This window comes from Hoplias malabaricus, chromosome 14 (assembly GCF_029633855.1).
Source record: "Hoplias malabaricus isolate fHopMal1 chromosome 14, fHopMal1.hap1, whole genome shotgun sequence".
In the NCBI taxonomy this organism is placed as follows: Eukaryota; Metazoa; Chordata; class Actinopteri; order Characiformes; family Erythrinidae; genus Hoplias; species Hoplias malabaricus.
The window spans coordinates 7,454,423-7,482,197 of record NC_089813.1 but is presented as its reverse complement, the minus strand read 5'-3'; the positions used below and the strand labels follow the sequence as shown (position 1 = coordinate 7,482,197).

The following is a 27,775-nucleotide window of genomic DNA, read 5'->3' as shown; positions in this document are numbered from 1 at the left end:
GTGTTGAGGAACTTGTACTTTGTTGGTAAAGTGACAGATTCAGAAGGAAACAAAAGGGGAAAATGAGGAAGTCGACAGCGGTGAACGAATGGTTTGGCCAGATTTTAATTAGAATACCCGTCCAACTCCTCCGAATATAATCAATCTGAATTCACTCTGAAAGGAGGAATACATCCAGGCTCCAGTTGAGATCTGTGTGCTCACTGTGTGTAAATCCTCCCTGTCCTTCATTAGCATGGAGCCGACTGCAGGAGGCCTTCTATTGTTTGTTTTTTAGACAGATCTAAAACCCTGGCTACTGAGATAAGGCATGTGCTCGTCACTTCAGAGGTCAGACAACCTTCTGTTGATGTTCATTCATTCATATTCTGTAACCACTTCATCTGGATCAGTGCTGTGTTGGGTCCTAAGCTCTTTCGAAAGCATTGGGTTCAAGAAACCTACTCACTCACACCTGTGCACAATTTCACACAGTCTCCCAGTCACTCACACCTGTGCACAATTTCACACAGTTTCCCAGTCTCTCACACCTGTGCACGATTTCACACTGTCACCCAGTCACTCACACCTGTGCACAATTTCACACAGTCACCCAGTCACTCACACCTGAGCACGATTTCACACAGTCACCCAGTCACTCACACCTGTGCACAATTTCACAGTCACCCAGTCACTCACACCTGAGCACAATTTCACACAGTCACCCAGTCACTCACACCTGAGCACAATTTCACAGTCACCCAGTCACTCACACCTGAGCACAATTTCACACAGTCACCCAGTCACTCACACCTGTGCACAATTTCAGTCACCCAGTCACTCACACCTGAGCACGATTTCACACAGTCACCCAGTCACTCACACCTGTGCACAATTTCACACATTCATCCACACCCGTGCACAATTTCACACACTTACCCAGTCACCCACACCTGAGCACAATTTCACACACTCACCCTTTCACTCACACCTGTAGTTTCACACAGTCACCCAGTCACTCACACCTGAGCACAATTTCACAGTCACCCAGTCACTCACACCTGAGCACAATTTCACACATTCATCCACACCCGTGCACAATTTCACACACTCACCCAGTCACCCACACCTGAGCACAATTTCACACACTCACCCTTTCACTCACACCTACACCCAATTTTCACACTCACCCTGTCACTCACACCTGTAGTTTCACACGCTCACCCTGTCACTCACACCTGCACCCAATTTTCACACTCACCCTGTCACTCACACCTGTGCAAAGTCTCACACATTCACCCTGTCACTCACACCGGCACCCAATTTTCACACACACCCTGTCACTCACACCGGCACCCAGTTTTCACACACACCCTGTCACTCACACCTGCACCCAATTTTCACTCACCCATTCACTTGCACCTGAGCAAAATTTCACACTCACCCTTTCACTCACACCTTCATCCAATTTTTACACACTCACCCTGTCATTCACGCCTGTGCAGTCTCACACACTCACCGTCACTCATACCTGCATCCAATTTTCACACTCATCCTGTCACTCACACCTGTGCACAATTGCACACAGGGAGAACACACCTCACTCCTCAAAGAGAGGGAGTGACCCTATGAGGATCCTTCAAGGCAGGAGTGTCAAAAGAGGGATGGAGACCTGAAAGAGTCAGATCATACTGTCTGAGGAAGAAGAATGTGAGAGAGACTGACCTCGAGGATCTTGATGACGGAGGATGTGTTGGCGGCGATGTTGCCGTGGGTGATCATGGCTCCTTTCGGCTTTCCTATATCCACAGGAAATGAAAGGGTTCAGAAGGAATGAAATTAATGAAATGAGCCTAACACTTTCTTTGTAGGCAGCCTACAGAGACCAACACCTGCACAAACACTGACTAACGGGTCCATGAAGCACTATGTTATGAACAGCTTATATCAGTTTTCACAAGGTGACACTGTATAGACATGGTGTCTTAAACTAAACTGACATTCATTCCCTTGATAACAAGGGTTGTGGTGGAGCATCATTCCCAGATCTTGGAGTAATGAATAGCTTTAGGTGAAGGACCACACCTGAAACCCCTCCTCCAACACTGTTTTGTTCATAAATCCTCAAGGACGTTATCCAGTGCTCATGCCTGTCTGACGTAGCCTTCAGATAAAGCGCATCAGTCTCTGTAGGACATGTGTGGAGAGATTTCTGAAACACGTCTGTCAGTAGGAAGTGCCACGTACCTGTCGTCCCGCTGGTGAAACACACCACGGCCAAGTCCTGAGGCTGAGGAGGCTGCGAGAAACACAGGAACACTGCTTCACTGATACGTCCACTAAACCACAAGCGCTCAAAGAAGAAACAAATATTCCACCCTGTGTTTCTTCATAACGTATTTAACAGCAGCTGGGGCTTTTTTCAGCTCGAGCTTGATCTGTCAAATCTAGACATTCAGGGCTGATGTGTTAATATTGCTGTGTAAAAGATGCACATGTCTTTCTTTATTGTTGGATGCACTGTGTCTTTTTTTTCAGAGCCAATGCCTGGACTCATTTCAAATTCAGTTAGAGTATGATCAAATGTAACTAGAGGTTTGTCAAATATATGACGTTTAGAAACAGAAAAGTGAAGGAAACAGGAAAATCTGCCTGTTTTAGAGAAGACAATCCAGAGAGCACTCACCAATGGAGCTCTGAGATTTTCTCTGCCCAGATCCTGCAGTGAAACACACAGTTATTAAGATTATAATACAATGGTGTAAATAAACTGTTTGACCTGGAGTCTCCAAACTTTTGCACAAGACTATGTAGTAAACCCTCGTCTCTGACCATGATCTGTGAAAGGTGCAGAATCTCCACGCCGCAGTTCTTCCCCCTTTCCACCAGAGCAGCGCCGATTGGGTTAAAGAGCACCAGGCAGGACAGAGCAGGGGTCACTCCCGTCTCCTTATTGGCCAACAGAGACTCCGCCTTCTCCTCCTTATCACAGATGACCAGGGTGATCTCCGCTGGACACAGAGAGAACACAGTGTTAAAGGAACACTAGGTAAGATTCAGGGTTTATGCTCCCGGGCCTCCTAGTGTAATTCATTTTAAAAGCATTGTACTGAAATCAGTGGAGAGGGGGTTGGTTTCCTACCCTCCTCTGAAAATTACATAGTGCAGTTTCTGCAGTGCTGCGCACAGAATAGCAATAACAGAAGCTCTGTTCTCCATGTTACAGCTTTACGATGGAAAGTGGCTTTCGATGATTTAATTTACATTTGTAGTAAACTAAAACATTTTAATAAATAAAACCATTTATTATTTTTAATACTGTGAGGAGTTGGTGTGTTCTCCCTGTGTCTGCGTGGGTTTCCTCCGGGTGACTGTCTGTGAGCAGTGTGGTGTGTTCTCCCTGTGTCTGCGTGGGTTTCCTCCGGGTGACTGTCTGTGAGGAGTGTGGTGTGTTCTCCCTGTGTCTGCGTGGGTTTCCTCCGGGTGACTGTCTGTGAGGAGTGTGGTGTGTTCTCCCTGTGTCTGCGTGGGTTTCCTCCGGGTGACTGTCTGTGAGGAGTGTGGTGTGTTCTCCCTGTGTCTGCGTGGGTTTCCTCCGGGTGACTGTCTGTGAGCAGAGTGGTGTGTTCTCCCTGTGTCTGCGTGGGTTTCCTCCGGGTGACTGTCTGTGATGAGTGTGGTGTGTTCTCCGTGTCTGCGTGGGTTTCCTCCGGGTGACTGTCTGTGAGGAGTTAGTGTGTTCTCCCTGTGTCTGCGCGGGTTTCCTCCGGGTGTCTGTCTGTGAGGAGTGTGGTGTGTTCTCCCTGTGTCTGCGCGGGTTTCCTCCGGGTGACTGTCTGTGAGGAGTGTGGTGTGTTCTCCCTGTGTCTGCGTGGGTTTCCTCCGGGTGACTGTCTGTGAGGAGTGTGGTGTGTTCTCCCTGTGTCTGCGTGGGTTTCCTCCGGGTGACTGTCTGTGAGGAGTGTGGTGTGTTCTCCCTGTGTCTGCGTGGGTTTCCTCCGGGTGACTGTCTGTGAGGAGTGTGGTGTGTTCTCCCTGTGTCTGCGTGGGTTTCCTCCGGGTGACTGTCTGTGAGCAGAGTGGTGTGTTCTCCCTGTGTCTGCGTGGGTTTCCTCCGGGTGACTGTCTGTGATGAGTGTGGTGTGTTCTCCGTGTCTGCGTGGGTTTCCTCCGGGTGACTGTCTGTGAGGAGTTAGTGTGTTCTCCCTGTGTCTGCGCGGGTTTCCTCCGGGTGTCTGTCTGTGAGGAGTGTGGTGTGTTCTCCCTGTGTCTGCGCGGGTTTCCTCCGGGTGACTGTCTGTGAGGAGTGTGGTGTGTTCTCCCTGTGTCTGCGTGGGTTTCCTCCGGGTGACTGTCTGTGAGGAGTGTGGTGTGTTCTCCCTGTGTCTGCGTGGGTTTCCTCCGGGTGACTGTCTGTGAGGAGTGTGGTGTGTTCTCCCTGTGTCTGCGTGGGTTTCCTCCGGGTGACTGTCTGTGAGGAGTGTGGTGTGTTCTCCCTGTGTCTGCGTGGGTTTCCTCCGGGTGACTGTCTGTGAGGAGTGTGGTGTGTTCTCCCTGTGTCTGCGTGGGTTTCCTCCGGGTGACTGTCTGTGAGGAGTGTGGTGTGTTCTCCCTGTGTCTGCGTGGGTTTCCTCCGGGTGACTGTCTGTGAGCAGAGTGGTGTGTTCTCCCTGTGTCTGTGTGGGTTTCCTCCGGGTGACTGTCTGTGAGGAGTGTGGTGTGTTCTCCGTGTCTGCGTGGGTTTCCTCTGGGTGACTGTCTGTGAGGAGTTAGTGTGTTCTCCCTGTGTCTGCGCGGGTTTCCTCCGGGTGTCTGTCTGTGAGGAGTGTGGTGTGTTCTCCCTGTGTCTGCGTGGGTTTCCTCCGGGTGACTGTCTGTGAGGAGTGTGGTGTGTTCTCTCTGTGTCTGTGTGGGTTTCCTCCGGGTGCTCCGGTTTCCTCTCACAGTCCAAAAACACACATTGGTAGGTGGATAGGCGACTCAAAAAAGTGTCCGTAGGTGTGAGTGTGAGTGAATGTGTGTGTCTGTGTTGCCCTGTGAAGGACTGGCGCCCCCTCCAGGGTGTATTCCCGCCTTGCGCCCAATGATTCCAGGTAGGCTCTAGACCCACCGCAACCATGAACTGTTGCAATAGTGTCTTCTTTAAATTAATAAAAGTATTTTTCATAGTTTCATCATTTCGCTAAAGATATCGTTATCGTGAAAATGCCCTAAAATATCGTGATATTATATTAAGGCCATATCGCCCAACCATACTGGCCACCCACTCTATGGAGCGTAAACTACACAGTTCAGGGTCTAGAAAACTATTTGATTCTTCATCTCATGTTGTAAAATGTAAATATAACAGTAATAATATCACTTTAATAAATATTGTTCTTTATTGGTAAAAATGACTTATGGATCCTTTAAAATCAACATTATTAATACGTCATTGGTGTAGTGTGCTTTACATATTAACTTCACTTTAACCATAATATGTCTCACTTACCCAGATTGAGGATGTGCACCATTGCCTCTAGTCCCAGCGTTTCGTACAGAGGCACCACAGCCATTGAGAAAGTGTAGCAGGCCAGCTCTGCAATCATCCACTGCAGCCAACAGGGGGCGACAAAAGACAAATGTCAGTTCAGGTGAAAAAATCCCTTCACTACAAAGTGATAAACTGGGTCTATATTTAACCTCAGTCTTTCTTCTGAGAAGCCCTGGACACTGTGGTCCAGCATGGTGATATAAACATGAACAGACAGCGTGTGTTTGTGTGGCGTACCTCCGGCCGGTTCTGAGCAAAGATGCCCACAAATTGGTTTGGATTAGGTTTGCATCCTTTCGCCAGCAAACCAGACCCCAGCACCTGGGCCCTCTCGGCCACCTGCAGCAGGAGGGAAACAACATTTTATACAGGATGGGTGATGCTGTGCAGTGTGCTCTTTGTGTGTGAAGGATAACACTTAACTGTGGTGCTACAGCCTCAAAACATTCACACAGCGTAGATCCACACTGTTCTTCACACTCTAATCACACGGGTAGGGAAGCAGCTGCTGGAATTTTCTTATATTCTCAAGACAATTTGTTTGACGTTGTGTTATTTAAGCCTCCAGCAGTTCAAAATTGTTACTTTGTCCACCCTTCATCTCTTCTTCAATTTCCACTCTGTTCTGGAGCCTCATCTGTTTATCATAGAAGTCTGGGGGGATATTTTTCTTATCCACTCTTCGTAATCAGCAGGGATCTAGTTCCACACCTCCACTTATATCTTCTCACAGCGTGCAGTTTCCATGTTCTAGTGCACATTGTCTTTTGAGCTGTTTTTTTGAGAGCGGTAGCCTCAATCTCCTGTCCCCCTAGTGGCTACATTTCACTTATAGGTTGGAAATTACCTGGTGCAATTTTTATTCCCTGGTGTAAATTTGCTGATAGGGGAGTCCCTGCGTGTGCACGTAACATTTCTTATAAAATGTATCTCATCATCTCGTCTGCATATTGTACACTGTATTTAATGTGGATTGATTTTCTTTAGTTATTAGGTCAGTTACAAAGTAAATGTTATATTTATTCATTTATTTAGTTATATTTTTTGTTTATTTCCTCATTGTTTCAAATGCAAAATAATAATAATAATATATAGTCATATCTAATGACAGCCATGCCTACAAGGCCTTGCACGGCTATCAAGGGTCTCAATTTCTCTGTAATTTAATAACTTGGTTCCTTAGAAATATAGTAGGACCCCGGAAGTCGACGCCAAATGTAGAGAGAATTTCGACTCGGAGGTCGACCTTAAAACTCGGAACCCGACCCAACCCACGCGACTTTTGTAAACAAACGCCGCTCGTGTTGAGCTTAACTGACGCGACTTGGCATCAGTTTACGGCGTCGTTCCGCAAGGTTGGAAGCTTTCTGAGGTTGTGCTCCAGGTTTTTGCGTATTTTATGCGTTTTTGTGACTTTTTTTTAGCAAAAAAACAATAACAAAGATGGGTGCCAAGAAAGATACATCAGAAATATACAGTATTACTCACCTAAGAGTGTAACTGTTGATCAGTTTTGTAGGGAAATAGGGAAATTTATGGTAAAAAATTGATGGTCGAGAATAGGGTGACCAGACGTCCTCTTTTACCCGGACATGTCCTCTTTTTTAGACTTAAAAAATGTCCGGGCGGAATTTCACAAACGTCCGGGATTTTGTTTTTCTAGAGCTTACATAGAACTTCGTGAAGTTTCGTTCACAAACTAGTCCCGCCCTCCCCTACTCCGATTGGTTCGCTTGAGTGAGAAGGGGGCGTGGTGAAGTAGCCTAAAATCTTCTGATTGGACGGTCTGACTGTAGAGCTACCGTTATTGATCGATAACCTTCTCTGTAAACATTTAATTGGTCAGTCTGCACGTCAGTAGTCCTTGTTTACGTCAGGCAAAGCTCATGTACCTACCCTCATCTCGAGCAGCTATGCCGAAACGTAAATGTAAGTTCTCGGATGAATTAAAAAAGAAATTCCCATGTTTTGTGTAGCAAATAAAGGTGTAAAGGACCTAAAAGCACACACAGGTTCAGCTAAGCTTACAACGGCAGCGAGGGGCGAGAGCTCATCACCCCCCCAGACTCGTCCTCTTTTTCACCATCTCAGATCTGGTCTCTCTAGTCAAGAACCAAGTAATCGGTTTTCAGTTATTTCTTATGGGGAAATACAATTCGGAACTCGACCACATCAGTTGTTGACGCGAGTTCCAGAACGGATTACCGTCGACTTCCAGGGCATCACTGTATCTTCTTTAGCCATTTCAGCTGCAAATGATGAAGGCAGCTGAGGTATGTGAGGGTAGCTGTTTATATGAAATTATCCTTCAATGGAGACATTTTGGGAGGACCCTGCTGTAATTGGTGGGTCCTGGAGGGAAGTTCTGATTGAGCAGTAACTAACAGAAAGGGTGGTCTGTCGCGGTCTTATCACCACCACCCTCTGTTTATTAGGTCTGACTGAAGATAGATGGTTGTAACTGTTGCAGTTGAGGTGCAAATAAGTTTCAACATGTTAACTCTTAGCCTTAATAGACACAACCGCACCTCTGCGTAGGAGATCCACTGGTACGGCTCTCCTGGTTTCCTGAAGCCAAGGCATGGTCCATCCCCTGTAATAATCACAGCATTAGTACTTATCACAATACAAGTAGCAGAGATTTAGTCTGAAATGTGTTTCACGATCTGCAGCCGTGACGGACTCTTATTCCTTTGGGACGAATCCCATGTACACAGCCAATTTAAAGCCAGTCTGCTCCGTAATTCCCCAAATAATCTAGCTTGGTCCACAGGAGCATGGGAGATGAAAACGCTAGTAGCACTGTTACAGCCAGAGCAGCCAGCAGAGCTCAGCTGCTGCTACAACACTTAAATGGCATCAGCAGTGATCTAGTCTCACTCACCTGCTATCCTCAGGCCTCTCTGGAACATGTCGTACGCCGTCTTTGTGTCTTCATAGTAGAAGTCCAACAGATTATCATCTTTCAGCAAAGCAGAGCGTCTACAGCCGGGATCTCCCTGAGAAAACAGCATTCGGTAAATGTCAGAGTCTACGTCTGTGTACTCTAATCTGTTTTACTAACATTAGAAATGGATAAGAGTAGAAAACAGGACTATTAGGAATTTGCCCTCCTCCGCAGCCAAGAGTTAGGGGCTTTATAAGGCTTAAAGGAACACTGTGTAATAGTTTGACTTTAAAATTACAGCTTCAAAATCATTGTGATGATTCACTGAGCTGCAGTAGGGTGAACAGAGCCTCTGTAATTGATACTCCAGGCTCAGCACTGCAGAAACTGCACTATGTAACAGTTAGAGGTGGGTAGAATTTAGGTACAGTGCTTTAAAAATGAATAACACTGGGGCAGGAGCAAAAGCCAGCACTTGATGACCATAGCTCACATGCTGTTGCTCTACGCTGGTACACCCCATTCTAACAGCAGTAAATGTTCTACACAGATTAATGTGATTGGGGAGTATTACCTGGACAGGTACAGACTGGGTCTGCAGGTCGCAGGGCAGCGGCGTGGAGCGGGGCCGAGTGACCAGCCAGTACGCTGTGAGGGACGCCAGAGCTCCCAGCCCTATGAGAGAGGGAGGAGAGAGGGACAGAGAAGAGAGAGAGAATCCCGAGGGGAGAGAAGGAAGGATGCTCCGAATGTCTTCCACTTCTGACTTCCCTAATCCGCTGCCGCTGGGGCGGAGGAAGCGCAAGAACTCCTGCAACTGCATAGCTGAAAGACAGAGCAGATCACTTCTGTTATTCTGTGCTTATTTCTGAGTACATTCACGAATGCACTTGTGTTTTGTGAATTGTTGTGGGTCCCTGAGACAAACCCAATTCTGACCCTTCGCTGGCTTCATTCAGCCGCTGCCAAATGGCCCCCGTTTCTCTAAGGAACGTGATCACAGTCACTGTCCACGCAGAACCCACAGCTTCAAATACCCTGACAGTATTTGCCCTCGGTGCCCCATTAATGTCGTACTGAACACGGTGCCCAGCTGATGATCTTATATTAGGAGAAAATCACTCATTTAGTGCATGTGCAATTTAATGTGGAGTCTAATAACAACAAATTAATATAGAATTTCTGAATTTTCTCTGCTTCTAACACCTCCTCTGAGTCTCTCCAATCACGGCGCTGGACCTGAGGTTGTGTGAGAGCGCAAAGGCAAGGTTAAGCACAACAAAACAGACACAACGAGCAGAGAAAACAAGAATGGGGAAGAAAGAGAAGCGAGTAAAAATGGCTAAAAACAGAGCTTCTCGCTGCTGTGCACTCGGGGTCAGGGTGAACAGCAAGTGGCTCATTATCATTTAAAGGAACAGGGCTGTTTAGTCAGGGAGAGAGCACTGATCCTTGTGGTATTTTGATCAAACCAGGTCGGGTTTCATTAAGAACTGTGTTCCCTTGTAGAAATGGGTAAAACATGTCATCTTTAGACACACTGCACAGAATGATTGTGCAATGTCTGTGTTGTGTATGTATCAGACAAAACACAACAGCACCACTCCGAGGATTGAGGATTCATGTTTTTGTCTGTTAGTGTTTTTTGTGTTTTGGGAAGATACATGTTTAATGATGACTTTTTAAAATGGATTCGATTCTCGCTCCGGGTGACTGTCTGTGAGGAGTGTGGTGTGTTCTCCCTGTGTCTGCGTGGGTTTCCTCCGGGTGACTGTCTGTGAGGAGTGTGGTGTGTTCTCCCTGTGTCTGCGTGGGTTTCCTCCGGGTGACTGTGAGGAGTGTGGTGTGTTCTCTCTGTGTCTGCGTGGGTTTCCTCCGGGTGCTCCGGTTTCCTCCCACAGTCCAAAAACAAACGTTGGTAGGTGGATTGGCGACTCAAAAGTGTCTGTAAGCATGAGTGTTTGTGTCTTGCCCTGTGAAGGACTGGCGCCCCCTCCAGGGTGTATTCCCGCCTTGCGCCCAATGATTCCAGGTAGGCTCTGGACCCACCGCGACCCTGAACTGGATAAGGGTTACAGATAATGAATGAATGAATATATACTTATCAGGGAGGAAAATGAATTAATATCGCACCAGCTCGTCCGGGTTAGGGTTGAGTGGTATAACGATAATAATGTGTACTGAGGTATTTAAAACAATGGACGGTATCTCGAAATGAGGGTAGCATTTATGACATATGTGTGGTGGGTCAAATTTCAGTTCTGTGTCTTTAAAAGTTGGCTAAAATGTTAATGTGCATTTAAGAGAGCCACAGGGAGGGGGCGCTGTGGGAGCTCAATGACTGCTGATGTCACTGTCTGAAAACGGGTGGAGAAAAACACAAGCCCAGTTGCCCACCTCAGTTGTAAGTTTAGCGCTGAGTGTTGGGTCAAAAGACACAGGAAAGAAGCTGTAAACAGACAAAATTCTCAGAAAATCTTTCACTCGACTCACAGGTATATGGCTTTATCCTCTAAATATGTGTGTTTTGAGCCTCAGTTCGTGAAATAATCTGCTGTGGAGTGCTAAACCACAGGTGCCCGTTAGCGCCTATGGTGCTCCTCCCGCACCAGCTGCTTAAATTTGCTCTCTCAGAAACAGGTTTTTATTGTTAACTCATGTGTCAGCGTGCACTGTCAGGCTGTGTTTAGCCCAATTCACTCGACTTTAGTGACTCGTCTGTGCAGCCCGACAGAGCACACACTCCCGTATGAAAAATGTGGATACTGCCCATCCCCAGTCCAGGTTTATCAAAATGGAAGGCCTTAAAAATTATGAATCAGACTTCACTGTAAGTTACTGTGTTGTCCATCACTGTGTAAAAGAAGCTCCTTGCTGTCTTTATTGTTGGATGCACTATGATAAATGCTGTGAATTTGCCTGAAAGAACATAAAGGTTTGTTGTCCTTTTGGGACTTGCACATGTCGTTTATATACCACTGATTACTGTGGTGGAATCTGGAAATACTGGGGGACTGTGTTGACTGATTGATGCCTGGCCGAACCGTCCCTTTAAAGGTCACCCTTTCCCAGGAAAAACAGACTTGTGAAAATCTGTTGGCAAAAAACAAAAAAAAAAACTTTGGTCAGACAGAAGGCTGTATTTCTCTGAGGCACATTAGAGTGCACACAAGACACACACACACACTTCACACTGACGTGGCAAAAGCAGAGCCAGTGAAGTTAAAGAGCGAGGCGGACCAGAGGACAACAACTGAGAGCATGTGTGTATGAGAGAGAGAGAGAGAGAGAGAGAGAGAGAGAGAGAGAATGACAGAAAGGAAGGAGAGATGGAGGGAGAAGAAAGGAACTGGAGTTGGATGGAGTGTGCTGAGTTTGGTGGTGTGATGGGGTGAGTGGGAGGCACCGGCATCACTCCATGAACCTGATGATCGTGTGTGTGTGTGTGTGTGTGCCAACACCCCAGCTGTGATGTTTGACCATAACCCTGGTATGTGTATTTGTCCATTTCTGGGGACTTGTTCATTCTTTGTACAGCGCTGGATAAACTTGGTAAGATGAAATCTTATAGTTGAGGATTAATATTAGAGTGAGATTAACTCTTTCAGCGCTGGATTAATCTATTAGGTAAGGTTTGGGAGTGTAGATGTAGTCCTGAGTCAGTGGTGAGGTCCCCACATAGATAGTATTACAAGACTGGATTTTATGATGTATTGTTTTGTGTGTGTGTGAGAAAGAAAGTGTGTGTAAGAGAAGTGGGTCACATTGGTCCACACACACACACTCACCAGTCAACCCAAACAGTGCAGCTCTCAGCCATCCTCATTTTCCCCCATTTACAGTCCTTTGGCAATCTCTCTCTCTCTCTCTCTCTCTCTGCCATTCATTCCCCCCTTCCCTCACCCACTCTCTCTTTCTCTCTAATTTCCCCCTAGACTCAACCACACAAACCCCCCTCTCACTCGTCCATGCCTCTCACCTCTCACCCACTTCCTACCCCCTCATTTAAAGACCAAGGAATAAAAGAGTGACATCATCAGCTTCCTCCCAAATATCCAGCTCGTCTAACTCCATCCACTTCAGGTTCAACATCCACTAAATTTCCTTCGTGGCAGGGTATTTATTTGCAGCGTTGTCCAAGGCATCATCATCATGATAAGACCTAACATTTACAGACAGTTGGCTGGACACACTGCTGCCCCTGGCATCTCTGACCGAGAGCCCAATGGTGCTTTTCCACTGCATGGTCCCCACTCTCCTGTTTTGTTTTGTTTAGTTTTTTCCATTAGGCAAATCTGTTCCCTGGTACTTGGCACCAGATAATTTTTAGCCCCTGCTCACTCATGGTTCCAAGCGAGTAGAGTAGTGTCTAAACCATGACATGTATACCTTGCAGGGCACTGATTGGCCAGAGAGATTAGTCAACTACAACAACATGCAGACAACCAGCACAAACTAATCGTTTGTAAAATCTCCAGCTACAGCAGAAATCATATTTGTTTTTATCCGACTCCAGCGGCAGCCCGTAAAATTATACCGTGTTGAAGAGGTCAAACACAACATGGAAAAATTGTAAAGCACATAGAGCCATCCCGAGCCAGGAAGTACCATGCAGTGGAAAAGCGCCGTACAAGAGCACACTGTGCTTTTCTCATTATGGGTTGGTAGGAAAACCTTCCTTATCCCCCATCACTCTGCACAAACGGTGCGAATGCTAGAAGTGGGCAGTTAGAGTTCTCCTACAAGTGTCTTGAGCTGGCCAGTGATGTTGAGTTAGAGGCAGTTTGAATAGGTGCGACTGGGGGAGTCCTAAGGGGACTGGCAACAAATACAACTGGGTACAAAACTGTAGATACTTACGATGTTATTAATTGAATATGAAAAAGTGAACTGGCAATTTAGTTTTTTCTGTAGTCTACATTATAACTGAATTATCAATGTTAGTCATACACATGGTATGAAATTCAGTCATTAAGACACTTCTTAAATATTATACTAAAAAAATAACATAATAAATAATGAAATACTCATTCATTCATTTATTATCTGTAACCCTTATCCAATTCAGGGTCACGGTGGGTCCAGAGCCTACCTGGAATCATTGGGCGCAAGGCAGGAATACACCCTGGAGGGGGCGCCAGTCCTTCACAGGGCAACACACACACACACACACACACACACTCACACCTACGGACACTTTTGAGTCGCCAATCCACCTACCAATGTGTTTTTTTGGACTGTGGGAGGAAACCGAAGCACCCGGAGGAAACCGAAGCACCCGGAGGAAACCCACGCGGACACAGGGAGAACACACCACACTCCTCACAGACAGTCACCCGGAGGAAACCCACGCGGACACAGGGAGAACACACCACACTCCTCACAGACAGTCACCCGGAGGAAACCCACGCAGACACAGGGAGAACACACCACACTCCTCACAGACAGTCACCCGGAGGAAACCCACGCGGACACAGGGAGAACACACCACACTCCTCACAGACAGTCACCCGGAGGAAACCCACGCAGACACAGGGAGAACACACCAACTCCTCACAGTCAGTCACCCGGAGTGGGAATCGAACCCACAACCTCCAGGTCCCTGGAGCTGTGTGACTGCGACACCGTGCCGCCCATAATGAAATACTGAGAACCCATTTCACAATGAATGCAATGTATTTGGAGAGGAGTACATTCATTTCAACCTATGTCTAAATGAAGGTATCTAACAAACCCAATGTGATTTTTGCTGGCAAGAAATTGTCACTAACCAATCGTCTTTGTTTTTCATGTTGGCATAGCAACAAGCAGCCTATCAGTGTATTGTATGTGTGTCTCAGCACTTGGTAATTTTTAACAGAACCTAAACAAAACTAAATCCCAGCTTCCTCAGCTCGTGTATGAGACGGTGAAACTCTGCTGCTTTATTTTTTCCAAAATCCAAAATGACATCACAACTGGAAGAAGACATGTTCTCTAATTGTTTGTTTTTTTGTTTTGTTTTTTAAATAAGTTGGACAAGGGGGCGGCACAGTGGTGCAGCAGGTAGTGTCGCAGTCACACAGCTCCAGGGACCTGGAGGTTGTGGGTTCGATTCCCGCTCCGGGTGACTGTCTGTGAGGAGTTGGTGTGTTCTCCCTGTGTCTGCATGGGTTTCCTCCGGGTGCTCCGGTTTCCTCCCACAGTCCAAAAACACACGTTGGTAGGTGGATTGGCGACTCAAAAAGTGACCGTGTGTGTGTGTGTATGTTGCCCTGTGAAGGACTGGCGCCCCCTCCAGGGTGTATTCCCACCTTGCGCCCAATGATTCCAGGTAGGCTCTGGACCCACCTTGACCCTGAATTGGATAAGGGTTACAGATAATGAATGGATGGATGAAGTTGGACAAGGCAGCAAAATTCCAGAAATAACACAGTGCATCCCAAGATGTTTTCAAGTAAAACCAAACAAACCAAACAGTGTAGACCCTATAAAAGACCCTTATACAAGTGTTATGATGTTTTGCCAGAGAATAGCAATGCACTCTTCTAACCCCTCAATAGCTGTGTGTATCTCTGTCATGTTTTATTTCCCTTTGACTTTTCGTTATTTATAAATTTGTCGGAAACAAACTCTCACGTTAAAAACTGAAAATCTGGAACAGCTGCTAAATAAACCTAGTATCTCTCTGTACTAACAATGCAGCATTATCCCCAACATCTCAAAGCTTAGTGAAATGATACACTGATATTAGAGCGACTTAACACAATAAACACACGACAAACAAAAACTCAGCAGCGTTAAAAACCCTGGCAGAAAACAAACGTGGAGCATGGACGCCTGAGGATATTCCCTTTCTGCGCCCATCTTCACTCGTTCCTTCGCAGACGCACAAAAGACGGAGATAAATGAGCATCTCTGAGATTGTATCAGAAAGAGTTACCTATCACAAAGAGGGGAAGATTCCTGCCTTTCTCTCCCTCTCCCTCACACATTCATAAAGGGCTTTGTGTGTGACAGACAGGCACTATTGTGCAGCTCGGGCGAAGGGAAGGCCGGACAAAAGAGCAGAAGAGAGACAGAAGCCATTACTCAACGTGCTGCTAAATGAACTGGTGCATGGATCCAAAGCAGCACAGATTTACAACAGAAAACTCAAGAAGCTGAGCACAAAACACATCGTCTGTCAATGCCAACAATACTGAGGAAGACAGACGCTCTGGAGAAACATTAGCAGCTTAAAAAATTCCTTCTTACTCTCTTCTCTGCAGTATAAGCTTCGTTAGCATGTAGCAATGAGCTTTCAATGATGACACAATTGAAAAGAATGGCTAATAAATCATATAAATATTACACAACTTCACCCTTCACTCAGTCAGACCGTGTTTGCTGTGATGTGTCCCAGTGTGAACATTTTGCTAATAAGGACAACATAAAGCACAACTTTGTTCCAGATACCACTCTTTTGTGCGGCTGAATGCTCTAATGAAGCGGTGATTGAGGCTAACAAGCAGCGGAAGCTAGTAGCACTTAGTACTATTACACAAACTGGCAGACGTGTGTATTCTCATGGAGCCCAACTGCCTCTCACTGCACTTTACTAACACAGCTCTGAACACACTCAGAACTTGTAACTGAACTCTGTACACTCACTGTAACGTCATAATTATTCATTAACACTGTTCTTTCTTTATAAAAAAAAAGCTGCTCTTTGTTCATTGTTTCACTTCAGTGTCAGACAGAGGAGGATGGGTTCTCCTTTTAAGTCTTAAGTTCTCTCTCCAGGTTATTTTTCCTGCTATTGTCACCTCAGGAGACGCTCAGTTGGGGCTAGGACTCTGAATTCTATAAAGCTGTTTTTTGACACCATTTATTTGAAATTTGCATTGCTGTGATCTTAATTTGCTGTAGATGGTTTTTGTGTGTGTTTCTTGACCCTGTAGGACATCAAAATACAGGGGGTCGTCGACTTCCGTTCCGTTCCTACGTCGGGTCGTAAACCGATTTTCGGTGTAAGTCGGAACATACGTACATACTGTACGTGAATAACATACTGTAAGCACTTATCCTATCCTCACACCTATCCTCCTCGACCCGAGCCGCGTAACCGTGTATTCTTCCGCCGCGCCGCACACATGTCTTTACGCAAAACCACGTAAGTAGAAACGAGGCTTTATACAGTAAATGGGAGATGTGTCATAACCACAAAACATCGTAACTCGGGACTGACGTAACCCGAGGACCTCCTGTATAGTTAAACCTGTTTAGATGCTTGAACCATATTAAACAGTGTCATATAGGTCTGGGCAGTTAATCGAAAAATAATCAAAATTTACATAATCTTGTGTACTATCCCTTTAAAACCACACTACCACGCTGTAGTCACGTGAATCTGCCCCGTCCAATCTGCCACATGGAGGAGAACCTAAACACGGAGGGCGACCAAGCGACTCCAGCAGCTCGTACTAAAAGGGTACTGTACAGGAACATTATTGTCACTAAAGGTACAAACAGGGTAAATGTACATTTAAAATGTACAGCAACTCTTTTAAAATTCAGTTGGGATTACTTAAAGTTCATTATACTCTCTTCACGAGATCTGAATAGTTGTAAGATTTCATTATAGGAATGTGTAAAAGTTACAGTAGCTAAAAGTAGCTAACGGTACTTAACACGTTAAGTGTTCTACCACAGTGACAGTTTTTCTCAGAATGTAGGGTATAACTTTCCCTTATTTGTTTAGTATTAGACTCATAGCTTCAGCACAAAAATTCAGAAATAAAATTCACATGAAATTTGATCTTGCACCGGCTTCTTGACTACATTCGATACACAGTTGCTATTTTTTTATAAACCTGTAAATTTGTTTGTGTTTTCTGCCACAAACCAACAGCTGAGAATATCAGAAGGTCTCCCAAAGTCGCCATTTTCAAGGATCCTTAATGCCTCTGAGAGACACAATAAACATAAGAGACCCTGTTGTTAAAGGAATTGTACGTCTGTTTCCTGTGACTGGTGGTAAATTACCTGAAACTCCACCCGTCCAAGTCTTAAAGCACCAACGGTGACGGGGCTGCAAAAGACCACAGGCCGATCTGAGAGTCCTCAACACTTTTAGTGTAGATCTTTTCTGAGACAGCGATTTTTACAGAAGGAAGCAATCAGCAGAAGAGGCTTACACAGAAATGACACATTAATACATTCAGTCAGTCCCTCGCATGCAACACAAGGCTAGATTTTGGACATGTACTCCTCAAACTTTACTCGTTTAGGACATATGTGCAATTTTGTTCACATTGACCACTCCCAAAACTAAGCTTCAACTGAGAGTCAAGGGATACTTTAAGACGACTGGGAAGGAATTACAGACAGCTGTGCAGTGGGAACTGAAGCTGGACCCCCCTCCCCCAGTCACTCAGCAGGAGAAAGCAGTCATGGAAGAGTGGGAGTTGACAGGGTGGCAGTGGGATGCTAAGTTTATCGTCACAGGAAACAGCAGTGACAGAGGAGGGTTTATAGGGACTGGCTGGTGTAGTTGAAATAGTGTTGGTTGTGGTCTTTTTCCCCAACTTCCCAAAGTTATTTCATTCTCCACCGAAGCCCACTGAAGCTATCCCAACATTGTATAACCTCCCATGTATTTAGTTTTTGACTGAAACGTACAGGCCGCGTCTCCAGGTTAAATTTCCACATTAAAATGGAAGATGGTTGGTCATAACTTGTTTACATCATCCATTTCCTTAACTCCTAGGGAAGAGATAAAATGGTGGTTTCTAGAGATATAACTTAACATTCCCAAAAGGTGAGTGGGACAACATTCATTACACGTTCTATCACCTTTCCACTTATGTCACAAGTAATTGATTATGAGTTCCCACCCAAAACTTGTCTGAACCTAGCGTGTCTCGCAAAGAACACCAACGTCACCTCAACACAGAGGGCAAACATGCAAATCCACATTAAGTCCAATTATAAGGACAGGGAGATAACCAGAGAGTGCCAGGTCAGGTACTCTGACCTGCTGCAACTGGGACTTGGCTCTGAATTTGAAATTCATTTGGAAGGGGTTGAAGAGAGAGAGAGAGACACAGAGAACAAGAGAGAGACAGAAGGACCGAGGGAACGGGAGCAAGAGAAGTAGAGGGGGCAGAAAGCCCCTGCTGTTCTCTGGTTGTGATTCCTAAATGAAGTATGAAGAACTCCAGGTCAGTCACGGTGAAAGGTTTTAGTGAAAGAGAAAGAAAGTAAAACAGAGAAAGTTAGAGAGGACAGAGCTGAGTGGTGTTTCATGGAGGAATAAGACACATAACATGCAAGTATACTAGACCAAACAATGACTCTAACCATCACACCCAAACATTTTGCACACACTGTTTTGTAGCGGTAACAGCTTCTAATCTTCTGGCAAAGCTTTACCCTAGATACCGAAGTAATTCTGTGAGGATTTGTTAGATTCAGCCACAACAGCATTAGCGGGTTTATGTTCCGGTCTCCTGAGAACATGACTCCACTGCAGACAACACTCCTGTGTTCTCTGGAGAAATGGAGCTCAGTCCAATACCTTTCAGATAAACTAGAGTGTTTCTTGAAACCCAAAAAACTTCACTGCAGTAATACTATTGTGGTTAATGCAATCAAATCCCCACAGCAGTATCCCCAGATCCTACCGGAAAGCCTTCCCAGAAAAATAGAAGCTGCAACACATCAATAAGGGAACAAACCCCACATCAGTTCTCTTGATTTCATAATAAATTTTGGATTGTACAAATCTACGCCATCACATCCGGACTGAGCACACCCTTATGACTGCATCCGTAATAGTATTGTCATATTTGTCTAACGAGGACATACACTTTGCTGTGTTAGTCATTAGATACAGACCTGTTTTAACGGCACAGCTGAAGGTTTCCCTGTAAAATTACACATTCATAAGGCCCCTATATCCTAATGTTATTATGCAGATGTTATTGCTCAGTTAATAGGGTTCAGCTTCATTCCACTTCAGGTCCTGGTTTCAATAACACCTCTGGGGCAAAACAACCAAGTGAACTGTTTTTATCAAACTGCCTGGATTGGCACTGCTTGCCAGAGCATGTCTGCTCTACTTTTCTCTTTCCTCATCATTCCCCTTATGTCACTCTATCACATACACTCAGAGAGAGAAAATGTATGGCATGCCCAGTCTGTGATCACACAGAAAACACAACTAAGCACCGGATTATATTAGAAATCAAGAAATCAGTTATTCCAATGACTAATTAAGTTATACAAGGTTTAATAATAGGCAGACGCTGAACATTTAAATTGAAGATCTTCAGAAATATATATTTTAAATATGTCTTAAAATACACATAAATGAACGTGTGCCAGATTTTATTTGTTACTCAACAGAGGTGAGGCTGTATTGTCTTCGTGCAAAAATGGCAACCAATAAAGTAGGCAAATGTTCGTACATGTTTTGTCAACTGATTTATTCAAGTTGCATAATAATGCATGTGCCTTAAGCTATATATATATATATATATATATATATATATTTCTTACTGTCAAATTAATAGTAGAACATTTTCCTGCAAATGGTCCAAATCGTCGTGACGATTATTCGAATATACTCTAATTAATCGACGACTATCTGCTAGAACAATCGAGTTTAATTAATAGCCGCGCTGTAGTCCCCTGAAGTACGAATTTACAGTAAAAGTGTGCGCCTAAATTGCACAATTGCAAAAATAAATAAATAAAAAAACATTCTAACCACTAAATTACTACTTTGTACAAATTCCTTTTCCACAAACTGTTTTCAAAGCCTCGTCCTCTACGCAGAAATTATGCTGAATGGAGCTCTGAATTTTTCCCAGAATATAGACACGGTTCTGAGAGCCCACTTTCACTCGGATACAGCCTAAGAACATAAAACGTGTCTTTAGTAGGGATTATGGTCTTAGTTAACTTTAAACAGGAGTGACTCCGTGTGGATTATCGTGTTCTTTCTTGTTGGTTGCTGTAGGGAACCCCGCTGTTTACAAAAACCCGTGCACGTGCAGCGAAAAAGTCTGAAAAAGCGCGAAAGTCGCTGTTTTATTCACTGCTGTGGAGAAAGTACGCCATTTTGTTTATTTTAATCCCACATTCAATGGTTTCTGGTTGATTTTATGAGGAAAAGTCCATGTTTTCTAACTTAAAAACTTGAGAACTGAGTCTATTTTCAGCCTCTGTGCGAATACACGAATGAAAACGTGGTTTCTGGAGGGTTGGTAAGTTTAAATATAGAACTCAGAAACGTCTGGTAAGTTTTCAAGCACGTTTATGAAAGTTCATATTGTTGTAGCAGAAAAATAGTTTTCTTACCTCTGTTAGATCTTTACCAAGTTCTTGAACAAGTTTAACTTTCTCCACGGAGTATGTGGGAAATAAGTCTTCCCCTTGCACCTCCTCTAAATGTGTGTGTGTGTGTAATGTCCCCCAAGACAACGCCCCTAACCACCTTTAATCGACGTCATTTACCCTCAAGGGTAAACAGACATAGACGTTTGCACGTCAAATTATACATTTCTCATGATGTGATTTAGTATCTCATATTAATGGTGTTTAGGCCTATAGGATACAATTATAGGTTTTTAGGATTTGATTTAGATCTATAGCAAATGGGGACTGACTCTAAGGGGTGTATCCCTTTCATCCCGCAACACATTTAAATCAAATACATACAGTGAGTGTCTTGTTCATTATATAATAATTTGCAACTCCTTGACTCCATCTACCATTATTCAATTTGAGGTTCACACTTAACCCAGTAAACAAGGGACGTCTCTGAACGTTCAAAATAGGTCTAAAAGTAGTCTGTCAAGGACATATTGTAAACGTCAATGGACGTCCAAAATCTATCTTAATAAGATAGTTAAGTGGTGACCAATCGATAACGTCAGTGGACGTCCAAAACGCGTTTTATACAAGTAATTTATTTCGGGACCAATTAATAACGTCAATAGACGTCCAAAATACGTCTAATAGTCGTCTTTTCAATGTCTGTGTTTGGACGTCTTTTCAACTTTCATTTTCAACCTTAAGAGAAAAAAGTTGATTAGACGGCAATCATTACGTTATTTCAACGTTGAATCAACGGCTAAATGTTTACTGGGAAGAGCTTTAACTGGGAGGACACAGAAAAAAAAACAGCCAAAAAGCAATGCCAATGTCATTCATTTTCTCTTTAATCACATTCATGGCCGTGTGCATCTGGCTGAAATTAAATTTAGTCAAAGAACGAACTTGAAGAAATGTTTTCTCTGATATATACATTCAGCACTACGCAAAAGTCAGAGACCACACTTCACCTTCCAGCCAGAACGTCTGCTTAGTAAAAATAAAAATGGAAAGTCAAAGGACAATAAGTGGAAAAAATATGTAGATTCCTAAACACTGCACGGATCAGATAATCCACTGAAACTTAATCAGTAAATACAGCTTTCATTTTTGAGAAGCTGAAAAACTAAAACTGCACTTTCAGCTCGGATCTGAAAAATTCTCATTCAATTTTCAACTCCACATCAAGGGTCTCAAACTACACCTAACCGTTAAGAATCTGTTACAGACACAAAACATTAGAGTGTGAAAATCATATAAGTAAGTTGCTAGTAGTCATATAATAATAATAATAATAATAATAATTGTGCCTCTGAGTGCAGAGTCATTAAATGTGTTTGGGATTGACTTGAATATATAAAAAAAAGTGCAACCAGTTCCTAAGGCTGAACTTTGGAGGTATGGAAAATCCATGCAGTTTTATTTAAAAAAACTAAATGTAAGTCTCCAGAAAAGAATGAAAGGTGTATAAAAGGCAAAGACATATTTCATACTGAAAAACTGAGTTTCATTTTTGAGGCTGCCTTGTATTTATTTATTTATATAAAATTGATGTTTCCTGCATTTTATTCTGATTTGAAAAAAGGATGAACTCTTCTTAATGGGTGCTTTGACAGGAAATAAAATAAATAAAGGGTGGTCTCTGACTTCTGCCCAGTACAATTTCCATCTACAGGATTCACATCTGACCAATGAACAGGTCAAAAATCTTTGTCCCAGTCCGATTCATCAACTGGTGATAAATCTGCGTGGTTCTCACCGCTGGAACTATCTGCCCCTCGATCCAGAAGACTGTGGACCTGTGATGAACAAACACAGCAGGTGGATTTAGGGCATGCAACAGCTACCCAATCATGTTGAATTTTAAGGACAATAAAAGGGACAGCGTTTTAACGTGAATATGAAAGGTTCTTACGTTTGGCACTATGGGAGGAGTGTGTGAGCCTTCACGTAGGGCTAACCAATCAAATCCTTCAAACCACCTGTTTAAGAGATGATAAAAACAAAATAATGAATAATAATAATAATATTAATAATAATATGTTATATTTAGATACCGCTTTTCAAGAACTCCTAAGAAGTTTAATAATTAAGAAACATTTACACATGCTGCACAAATAGTGAGGACAAGAAGCACTCAGACACTTGCTTTTGATATTTAAACACATCCTGTAAACTTAAAATTTACAAACAAAATCTTATTTGACTTTGAATCAAATCTACTTCAATCAAATCTAAGTGTAACATGTAAAGTGGCCAAAAATAAACCAACTTCTAGATTTTGATCTTGTAAAAAAAACTGTTAAAATAAATAAATAAAAAATAAACATTGGTTGCCGCAATAAGAAGTCCCGAAGAAAATAAAGAATAATTCCCACAATTCTCATGGGCAACAATAGTCAAATGAAAACGTTTGTTACTTTATAAACAAGAAAGACGCTAAAGAATCAGAAAATGAGGGGTTGTACATATTCCTCCAGTAAGACCACACCCCCTGAGACGTATGGTGGCAGGAAACTGTACTATGTCATACACAATTACATGGACCAACATTGAACTTTTCAGCCAAAGAAACTGAATCTTTGGAGAAGGTGCATGTTTCCACAGTCAATGACGCTAAACATATAGAAAAATATCTAAAAAGATCGTGGTTTCTTGAGTTGTGTGGATGGTCAATCTCCTGGTTTAAAATTTAAGACGGATTCTGAAATTGGAAAAACCATCAGTGGGACCCTGGTAACCTTTGGTAATTGAAGACAATTTCCCAAGATGAATGGTCTAAAACTAAACCACAACAGCTTGGAAAAGTTAATTACTTCTTAGTGTAGACATCTGGAAGCTTTAATTGCCAACAATAGCCTTGCAAGGAAGTACTAATATGACTTTATACTTTATTTTCAGATTTAAAAGCTAATATATATGTAAATCTGAAGAGAATAGATGCAGTGGAAGTACATTAAATTAAAAAAGTGACTGAACACATGAAGACCATTAAAGCCCAAATATGCCAAAGTCTATGTAATACATAAATAAAAGCATCTGCAGCAGAGGTGATTGCTCTAAGACTGCAAGGGAAGCTCAGCTTCTCCTAAAATGTAAAAAAATAAGTGAACAAATATATACTGTTGTGTGTACATGTCATTGAATAAATATTCACTACAACGCGATTAACTTTTGTTCAGAATCAGCTTCTTATCACTGGTAAAGACGTGGCTTTCCTCTCAATCATTCCTGCAGCTTCACAGTGCTTTAAACAGTGAGGACACTGAGCGTCCACAGAGTTCAATAGCGAAGCAGCGAAACGAGACGAGTCATTGCATAAATGCTGGGCTTTGTCCCGCCCATCGGACGCTCAGCGTCTCTGGGGGTCTATGGGGCAGTGGGCTGGCCTCGGCTGGCCCGGACGCTCAGCTTCTGCATGATGATTGGATGATCTGTCTGAGGCTGAATCCCTTTTTGATTGACAGCGAAATGAGCGAATCAGCGATCCTTTGGTGTAAAGATCCGTGGGAGCATTACATTTTCATTCTGTTCTGAGTTGAACCAGACTTTCTGAATCCTCTTAGCGGCATTTTCTTTGTTAAAAAATGACTAGTGACAAATCGAGCTTCTATTTCTGGTGGGTTTTTTGTAGCTGCTTGTGTTTGGAGACTGACTTCTATCACACTTTCTGACTTCTATCACAGTGTCTGTCCAGCGGGTGCTGCTGAGCCCCTCCACCGTCACAAAGCACTCACAGGCGGACACACTTCACATGGGCCAAGGCCGTTTAAGCCTAGCTCTGCTGGCCATTGAGAGGACACTAGTCAAGTCCCTGGAAAAGACGCCTTGTTGGTACGACAGGGTCACAGATCATTTTCTTGAAAAGGAACGACATGACGTTTCATGATGTAGGCCAAAATTGAGCTTCCCCTCCTTGAAAGACCAGCATCCGCCACTGATCTGCAGTAATAACTTCCTTCTGAAACAGAAAAAAACAAGTCATTTTTGTGCTCACTTGTGCCCGCGGATGTCCTTGACCCCGTTCCTCTGTCCCAGTCTCTCGGTGGGGTTCTCTCTGGAAGTGGGGTGATAAATGACAGCAGGATCACACACAGACCCTCATAATAATGTGGAGCACAGCTATTCTGAGAGATAACACACTGAGTGTGAGAGTGCGTAAATACTGGAGAGATGAATACATGAATAAATTGAGCTAGTTCTTTTGTAGGTGAATGGCTTTTGAGATTTGACACACTAACTTCAGCGAATGTGAATATAATCACAGGAGGCACTTTAACATCCTGGTAGTGCTGGCATGTCTGAACAGCAAGGCAATTTAATAATCACACTTAAAGGAATAGGCAAGGCAAGGCAAGTGTGTTTACAGAGCACCTTTCGTGCACAATGGCAATTCAACATGTTTTATATACACTTAATAACCACTGGATTAAGAACACCCACCTTGTCCCTTTCATCATCTCCACTGACCACACAGCAGCAACTGTATCTCTGCATACTTTCTTATCCCCGTTTCACCCTGCTTTTCAATGGTCAGGGCCCTGGCTGGAGTTGGTGTGTGTTGCACTGGTGTGAGTGGATCAGACACAGCAGTGATGCTGGAGTTTTTAAACACTGACCTACCTCACTGATCCACCTTGTAGATGTAAAGTCTGAGACAGTAGCTCAGATCTGCTGCTGCACAGTTGGTGTTGGACGTCCTCTAGTCCTTGATGCTGCCGTCTGGATCTGTTTTTCAGTCGGTGGACTGTTCTCAGTCCAGCAGTGACAATGAGGAGATTTAAAAACTCCAGGAGCACTGCTGGGACTGATCCGTTCCTACCAGTGCAACACACACCATGTCAGTGTCACTGAAACACTGAGAGTGGTCCACCATCCGAATCATACCTGCTCTGTGGTGGTCCTGTGGGAACTGTAGAACTACAAAGTGCTACAAGGGAGGTGTTCATAATAAAGTGATCGTTCAGTGTTGTAGTGAACAGTAGTGAAATAAATGTGTTTACTTATACTTTCCGAGTTGTGTCACACACTATGGCCAAAGACCAAAGTTATTAACAGGTAGTTTGTCCCTCTTTTACTCTCTGCGAAGGCTTTACAGCTGATGGAACATTTCTGTGAAGGTTTGATATTATTTAGCTGTGTTTAGTCTTAGTCAACATTCAGGAGAGTAAATTTGTCTATTACATTTGGGATAATTGCAGCTTCACCAGTGTGTGCTGTGTTGGTACTCTCAAGGGTACATTCCTGCACCTTCAGTTAGGGAACAAAATTGTACATTATTCTATCTTAATTATATCATGTTCTTTTATTTAATACAGTGTTGTAATGAGGGCAACATGGTGGCACAGCAGGTAGTGTCACAGTCACATAGCTCCAAGAACCTGGTGGTTGTAGGTTCGAGTCCTGCTCTGGGTGACTGTCTGTGAGGAGTGTGGTGTGTTCTCTCTGTGTCTGTGTGGGTTTCCTCCGGGTGACTGTCTGTGAGGAGTGTGGTGTGTTCTCCCTGTGTCTGCGTGGGTTTCCTCCGGGTGACTGTCTGTGAGGAGTGTGGTGTGTTCTCCCTGTGTCCGCGTGGGTTTCCTCCGGGTGACTGTCTGTGAGGAGTGTGGTGTGTTCTCCCTGTGTCCGCGTGGGTTTCCTCCGGGTGACTGACTGTGAGGAGTGTGGTGTGTTCTCCCTGTGTCTGCGTGGGTTTTCTCCGGGTGACTGTCTGTGAGGAGTGTGGTGTGTTCTCCCTGTGTCCGCGTGGGTTTCCTCCGGGTGACTGTCTGTGAGGAGTGTGGTGTGTTCTCTCTGTGTCTGCGTGGGTTTCCTTTGGGTGACTGTCTGTGAGGAGTGTGGTGTGTTCTCTCTGTGTCTGCGTGGGTTTCCTTTGGGTGACTGTCTGTGAGGAGTGTGGTGTGTTCTCCCTGTGTCTGCGTGGGTTTCCTTTGGGTGACTGTCTGTGAGGAGTGTGGTGTGTTCTCTCTGTGTCTGCGTGGGTTTCCTACGGGTGACTGTCTGTGTGGAGTGTGGTGTGTTCTCCCTGTGTCTGTGTGGGTTTCCTCTGGGTGACTGTCTGTGAGGAGTGTGGTGTGTTCTCCCTGTGTCTGTGTGGGTTTCCTCCGGGTGCTCTGGTTTCCTCCTGTAGTCCAAAAACACACGCTGGTAGGTGGATTGGGGACTTTAAAAAGTTGTTTGTAGGTGTGAACGTGTGAGTGGGTGTATTCCTGCCTTGCGCCCAATGATTCCAGGTAGGCTCTGGACCCACTGCGACCCTGAACTGGATAAGGGTTACAGATAATGAATGAATATTATAATGAACTGTTACAAATATTCATGTCTTCTTCTGTGGAACAGAATGTATTGTACCTTTAGGGAACACAACTGGACTTTAACACCACTGTTGTACCTTTAAAGATACCTTTACGCTGTTTATACCTTTAGTGATCAATAATGTACCTCTACCATACCTTTTTTGTGAGTGTGGAGTCATGGGAGTGTCATTGGAGCTTGCATGGGAGTAACGTATTTGGAGCAGAAGCTGCTAGCAGGTCAAACCCATACATCCCTCAAAGCTATCACTAGCTTTCTTTAGAGTTAAGTACACACAACAGATTCCAGCTTAATATCAACAGAAACTAACACACCATGCTTGGAATCCTTTTTGCCTTTTACCTGCAAAGTTTCTTGATGATGTCGACCACAGGTTTGCTCATGGTGTTAGGGAACTGCACAGCATCAGTGCCTTTCAGAATCGCTGCGTAGACCTTTAACTGATCTGAGCCTGAGAACGGGGGACTGGAGGAGACAGAATGGACACATAGTCAGAGTCATATGCAGTCGTTTGAACATGCCTTAAACAACAAGTTATGTTTACTTTTTGAACAATTACTTTCGGTTATCTTTCATAAATCATTTATAGGGGCTTATTCCAGCAAGTTCCAGTTGACATAAAGGCTGCTTTAGTTAGTTTCAGCGTAGGAAGAGTTATTATATATGCTTTTTGTTGGAACAAGCTTTTATAAATGTTATTGCATACTTTCAAAAAAAAT

General features: G+C 44.0%; 2 protein-coding genes across 2 annotated transcripts in view; both read right to left on the bottom strand.

Moving 5' to 3' along the window:
- acsl2 (acyl-CoA synthetase long chain family member 2) overlaps nucleotides 1–20,847 on the bottom strand; it is a 28,310-nt gene extending 7,463 nt beyond the window's left edge. Inside the window, exons 1-10 of the mRNA XM_066643317.1 lie at nucleotides 20,727–20,847; nucleotides 8,974–9,224; nucleotides 8,397–8,511; nucleotides 8,041–8,105; nucleotides 5,750–5,851; nucleotides 5,471–5,570; nucleotides 2,812–2,990; nucleotides 2,666–2,698; nucleotides 2,227–2,278; nucleotides 1,705–1,778 (exon numbers count right to left, since the gene is read on the bottom strand). Of these exons, the coding sequence (XP_066499414.1) occupies nucleotides 1,705–1,778; nucleotides 2,227–2,278; nucleotides 2,666–2,698; nucleotides 2,812–2,990; nucleotides 5,471–5,570; nucleotides 5,750–5,851; nucleotides 8,041–8,105; nucleotides 8,397–8,511; nucleotides 8,974–9,222 (969 nt within the window). The 5' untranslated portion in view covers nucleotides 9,223–9,224; nucleotides 20,727–20,847. The remainder of the gene's footprint in view (nucleotides 1–1,704; nucleotides 1,779–2,226; nucleotides 2,279–2,665; nucleotides 2,699–2,811; nucleotides 2,991–5,470; nucleotides 5,571–5,749; nucleotides 5,852–8,040; nucleotides 8,106–8,396; nucleotides 8,512–8,973; nucleotides 9,225–20,726) is intronic.
- Nucleotides 20,848–21,590: 743 nt separating this feature from the next.
- Nucleotides 21,591–27,775, bottom strand: part of prkg1l (protein kinase cGMP-dependent 1, like) — a 15,200-nt gene continuing 9,015 nt past the window's right edge. The window contains exons 10-13 of the mRNA XM_066644317.1: nucleotides 27,399–27,521; nucleotides 24,739–24,798; nucleotides 22,657–22,723; nucleotides 21,591–22,540 (exon numbers count right to left, since the gene is read on the bottom strand). Of these exons, the coding sequence (XP_066500414.1) occupies nucleotides 22,442–22,540; nucleotides 22,657–22,723; nucleotides 24,739–24,798; nucleotides 27,399–27,521 (349 nt within the window). The 3' untranslated portion in view covers nucleotides 21,591–22,441. The remainder of the gene's footprint in view (nucleotides 22,541–22,656; nucleotides 22,724–24,738; nucleotides 24,799–27,398; nucleotides 27,522–27,775) is intronic.